Genomic DNA, 6,000 nt, shown 5'->3' with positions numbered 1-6,000 from the left:
TTAATCCCTATGGTACTGTATTATATATTTTGAAGAAAGTCTTTGAAACAAATTGTGGATTTACTGTATACCCTTGGTTGCTCATCTCCTCGCCTCAAAGCCTGCGATTAGTGTTTTTATATCTCCCCTCCTACGTCACCACACCCCCATTTTTTGTGGATCACAGGTGGCTTCAATATACCCTATTACTGTTAATATTAATAACAAAAATATTTTTGGAATACTAAAATTTTATAACATAAAGTTAACAGGTAGAGATGAAATAAAACAATTGCAATGTTTAATTTCTTGTAATCTTCTCAGAAGTACAAATTATGAACAATTTATTTTAAGTGACAGATGATGCTATACTGTATTCCCTATACCCATGGTGTCCAACCTTCATATAGTGTTGCTAGGTTATCCAGGTTTGTTGCTTCTCTTATGGTGTAATCAACCTAAAAATAAACAATAGTAGGGTATATCAATCAAACACACAAGTTCAATAACAAATTGTAAAAATGACAAAAACTTTTCATGTAATAAACATAATGAAAACAGAAGCGAAAAAGTACACGGAAGAGAAAGAATACTAAGATCATGACTCATGGACTTTTAAGTACAAGAAATTGTCAGTGATAAAATGAAAGCTCATTCTGATAACAAGAACTGTTAGGCATTTAACCATTTATCCCATAATAAAGAGGTACTCTGGATACACATAATTCCTACACTGATGATTCAAGTAATTCTGAGACAATATTCTCGACCATAATTTCAACCAAGTTCTATTTCTAACAGCTGGCCCAGTAAGTTTACAGCCTGTCACAAGAATGAATGAGAAAGCTCTAGCAGGGACTCTCAACAAGCCACAAGAGTACATTATTATCTGTTACACCAACAAATTTTAGTATGTTTAAATTTTCAGACAAAAGGGAGTCAACACTTTACATGTGTAGTGATGAGGTCTTGCAGGTTTCCTAAGTTTAATAGTATAGGATCCACTTATCATTCAAGATCTCATCTTCTGATCAGAACAGTAAAGCCGATGCCTCTGCAAGCTTGAGTAAGAAGAGTTGTAGAAGAATCTCTACCTTAACAGTCAACTAAAAGTAGAACTGTTTGACCACTAAAGTAAGATTAATGATCCAGCCCTTATTATGAATCGTGGGTATACTACTATACTGTCATAGCTTAATTGATTGAAATCTCAATTACTGTATTCCTTACCTGTTCTGAAACTGATGCTCTTCTTGTTGGATCTAAATCTCTTCCTTCCAACTTTACTTTGACGCGTCGCCAAACATTCAAAGCATAAGCATTGTGTTCTTGGACAGCTGAAAAATAAACAGAAAATACAATTTCTAAATTAATATTTGTTTGAAGTACAGTGGTAATGTACATATCTCTCACCAATATGTCAAGGGTTTTAATCCTGTTTGGTCCAGACACACATGAAAAAGGTGTCATCCAGTGACCCTACCAAACATCACAGGTTTCCTGGATTCCAGTTTCCTCCTGTACTAAGACTGGATAGACCAACTGCCCAAATGACTAGTAAGCTAATAGGTGGAAAAAAAAAGTGGAGTGTTGGTGGTTTTAGTCTAAAATTTACTGTCTGTAAAGATTTCTTCCTAGTACTTATACAATCATGCAAAAGATTTCCCAGATTTTATTGTATCATGCATCTTAGTCTAGACTAAAGCTCAAGGGCTAACCTCTTCCTGTAAGAGGATGCCTCTTAACTTTGCTTCTTGAGTCTGGAGTAGAAGTTTTGGTGGGAGACATTACAACACTGGACTGGCGTAGTAAGGGCGGCCTGCGAGATTCTCCACTGTTCTCTCTCTGACCTTCAGTTTCCTCTTGCTTTTCTTCAACAACACACTGGTTGCCAAATTCGACGAGACGATCATATATAGTCCCTGTAAAAATTAAGGATTTAATCATCATTTTCATGACAATAATATATCATTTAAAAATTTTCATTACAATGTACAAAATATAAACAAGCAAATACTGTATATAAATAAGAAAAAACCTTGATTACTTTTTTGCTCCCTCCTGCTATCCTGTAAGGTGGCCCAGAGCCATGAGTAAACACAGATTATCTCTTTATTTCTTGTTATCCATCCACCTCCAATGCTGTAACATCTCCATAAACCACTTGGTTCCCTGCTCTGGTATACTTCACTGAAAATACTGTTTCCTGGTTGTCTGTCCCCTTCATGTCTATTATTTCCATCATAATAATTCTCCAATCTCCTTGGTCTTTCCCTATTTCCTCCTCCCCCCCAACTTTTGAATCATATACTCTTCTCACCAATCTTACACTTCCTACCTACACTCTTACTCACTTACTCTCATTTGTTTACTCTGGATGGAACTATAACACTTAATTGTTTAGGATGTAATACTTGGATGGTTAGGATGTAACACTTGGATGGTTAGGATGTAACACTTGGATGGTTAGGATGTAACACTTGGATGGTTAGGCTGTAAAACTTGGATGGTTAGGATGTAACACTTGGAAAGGTTAGGATATAACATTTGGATGGTTAGGATGTAATACTTGGATGGTTAGGATGTAATACTTGGATGGTTAGGTTAAAACTCTTGGAAAATTAGTTGGAGAGATGATGAAAGCATCAGGCAATATAGGAGTGTCATTGGTGACTGAACTGGCCAACACAATCATGATGGAAAGTACTGCTCCAGACGACTGAAGGAAGAGTGTGATCATGAATTCTTACACTGGTAAAGGGGATGTATTTGCAGGAGCAGATCTTGGGGGTGTCCTGGGGTCCAGCCCTCCTTTTCATAAAAAAAAATCCATTATTTTTTCTTTAATGCAATATTGTACTCAGGCATTTTTGTAACGTAAAAAATAATTACTATTGACCTCGGAATATCTCCTAATATCAAGTGCACATGGCTTCAAAATGACCATGATATTGGTCAGATTTCAAAGATGTATATTTTTTTTTTGGTGTGTGTGTGTGTCGGTGGGGCTAAAATGGATAAAAACATTCAGTTCAGTGAGAATTATTCCTTGGGGAAAAACTACAGTTCAGCACAGGAGGTCCCCAGGTTACATACATCTGACTTATGAACATCTGCCAATATGAATGAGGTCCCAATAAAGTATATTAATTTAAAAATCCGATATAAGTACAACCGTTCATAGAACGTATGAGAACTAGTTTGTCTGGTGGAGCAGAGTGGTGGGTGGAGTGCACTTTGCCATGCACTTTGTGGTAGCACCAGTACGCCTTACGCCTTACGCTCATCTCAGTAACGTGTTTGACCAAGGGCAAAGTGTTGTTTTTTTTGCTTATAAACTCTATTCTTCTGCCCTCATCATGGCTCCCAAATGCAAATTTGATGCAAGTGATATTAGTGCATCCAAGCAAAGGGAAAACAATTACAATTGAAGTGAAGGTTGATGCAATTAAATATTCTGAAAGAGGTGAAACCACCAATTATTGGTAGAGCATTGGGCTTCGGTGTGTCAACGATCAGAAAAATTTTGAAACACAAAGAAAAAATTCTTGGACATGTAAAAGGATCTACACCAATGCAGTCAACTGTGATACAAAACAAAGAAGAGGATTGATGATTGAAAGGGAAAATTGTTAGTGATATGGGTGGAAGATCAAAATATGTGGTGTGTGCCTGTAAGCCAAGCCTTGATTCCAGAAAAAGCGAGAACCCAGCCTCAGGTTTCAATGTACACCCCAGATGATAGTTCTTGATACAGTCAAGGTGGATTGTGTAAAGTCCACCCTCACCCTTACTGGACGGCGGATCGCTGTCCATCCATTGCCCCCCAACACATAAAGAAGCACCCAAGCAGTTCAACAATTGAGCTCTGATACTTCTATTTCACAATAAGGATTGGGAAAATATGTCATTGTTTTGTCTAATTAATTCCCAAAACAATTTACCCAATCATGTTTTACATTATTTGACATAATAGAATAGATCATTATTAAATAATCAGGAGAAATTCTTTATAATAGAGAAGACACAGTTGAGAGTGTGTGTCTTGGTAGTGGAGGTTTACAATGATAATATCAGAATCCCGAATCCTCCAAGCTGTATTGTCCCTCAGAATAGTAGTCAGTGTACTAAGCCTGAATGTGAGGGATAATATGGTTCAGAAGAGAATGCGTTATCACTCTCCATTATAATGACCTTATCAAAGGGTCTACTGCACATAACGTTGGCTTGATCCCTACAATGGATGACATGATGGGAGTATAGCTGACATACTGTATGAACGACACAATTAATATAAAAGTGTGTCACAACAAGAAGCAGATTGCAACACCATGGCTTTTTCTAAATATTCCTTGCCAAGTTAGGGATGCATCTTCCATGGAGCTATGCCTAATATAGTATGCTGGGAAATACAGCATTAATATTATCATTGTTATAACTGCATTATTATTATTATACTCATAGATATCATGCAGGTACCTGTATTATGTAAAACATATAGTAAATGAAATGATACTGAGAGCTAATAAAACATTACTGTTTTCGTCCTCCACAATTCACATTTCCTACTAAAACTATACCCTACCTTTTAAACAATAAAAATGTCAAAACTAACCAGTCTGAGTAGTGACATCCCTTAGCTTCTGAAGGTAGACAGAAGCTTTATCTGGTGTTAAAGGATCATGGAGCATTTGTCGAATCAGTCCTGAAATAGTTTCTGAATAACTGCGATAGAGAGCAAGATAGTCCTCAACACCAGCTAAGCCACCTTCACCTTCAAACTGGAATCAAATTAAAATTTTATTATTTCTTCCTTAAAAAAGAAAAAAGATCTTACATAAAATTTTCATTTTGTAGGCTGGTATCTCCCAGATGAGACTATATTAAGAAGCTCATTCAAGGACCTTAGCATGTTAGGTCAGAGAATTCAAGGCACACTATAACCAACAACATTTAACTATCTCTAGCAAATAGAGAAACAAAATCTAAATCTTCTGGATACTATTAATAGTGTAATCCTTCAACTATAGCCCCTGGCAGGCTTTGTCACCATGGAAAACTTCATAATAGATTTACTATAACTATTAACTTGTTCTAGCAAAGAAATCCTATAGACTTTTACATATACAAACCAAAGTTGCTCTGGTCACTAGGACTTCAGTCATACTGCCGGTTCTTGTATACTGTACTGTATACAGTAGATATAGGTACCAGCATCCAACTGACACTTTTCCCACTTTATGACTTCAGTACACCATGAATGACCATAAAAGAACTACATACATTGACAACTTAAGACACCAGGCAGAAAAGCACTCACCTTTGCCATACTCTTAAGGAGAGCTCGGATATCAGACATAAATTTATGATGTGTGGTGAGATGGATGCGCAAAGAAATGACAGAAGACCGCACACTGTCTACAGATTTCCTTAACTCTCCACTCTGATCACCCACCAACTTTGTCAGAAGTTCTATGTGATCTGTTGAGAAAAAAAACCACAAGACGACTTGTAATAGCCCACTACAGCAAAGCCTAATGAATAATTCTCGACAAAATATATGTAGAAAATAAAATGCTCATTTGAATATTTTAATGTACACTACATAACAAAATTGTTTTGTAATGTGCATTGATAAATAATTTTGAAGATGTATTTTCTTTCTATTTCTAAAATCTATCCATGCTAACATGTTTGGGGGTAAGCGTTGACTTTACCGATTAATTGCCTGGTTTGTATGTTTCAGGATGTGGGGGAGGGATGGACCCAGCGATGTTGCTGGTTAGGAATTTTGAGGCAGCCAGTCTGTGTGGCTAATAAGTGGTGTGAACTGTACATAACACAAGTCAGAGGTTTTCTTTTCTGATAAAGCTAATAGGGTGACAAACAGATCCCAATCACCAATCATATATTTACAGTTTACTTACCCACATTTTTCTACCTAACTGTTTAGTAGTCATAACTGGTACACTAGGAAGCTATATAGTACACATAAACTTCGATAAACAATGGGGTTAGGTT

The 6,000-nt window shown here is 36.6% G+C and overlaps 1 protein-coding gene across 1 annotated transcript in view; it reads right to left on the bottom strand.

The window, feature by feature from the left end:
- Positions 1-275: 275 nt before the first annotated feature.
- LOC121858838 (serine/threonine-protein kinase SMG1-like) overlaps positions 276-6,000 on the bottom strand; it is an 80,060-nt gene continuing 74,335 nt past the window's right edge. Inside the window, exons 62-66 of the mRNA XM_042355487.1 lie at positions 5,300-5,460; positions 4,595-4,760; positions 1,698-1,901; positions 1,210-1,316; positions 276-437 (exon numbers count right to left, since the gene is read on the bottom strand). Of these exons, the coding sequence (XP_042211421.1) occupies positions 360-437; positions 1,210-1,316; positions 1,698-1,901; positions 4,595-4,760; positions 5,300-5,460 (716 nt within the window). The 3' untranslated portion in view covers positions 276-359. The remainder of the gene's footprint in view (positions 438-1,209; positions 1,317-1,697; positions 1,902-4,594; positions 4,761-5,299; positions 5,461-6,000) is intronic.

This window comes from Homarus americanus, unplaced genomic scaffold (genome assembly GCF_018991925.1).
Source record: "Homarus americanus isolate GMGI-L3 unplaced genomic scaffold, GMGI_Hamer_2.0 scaffold59232, whole genome shotgun sequence".
Classification (NCBI taxonomy): domain Eukaryota; kingdom Metazoa; phylum Arthropoda; class Malacostraca; order Decapoda; family Nephropidae; genus Homarus; species Homarus americanus.
Note: the sequence above shows the minus strand (reverse complement) of the source record. Positions and strands in the feature narration are given on the sequence as shown.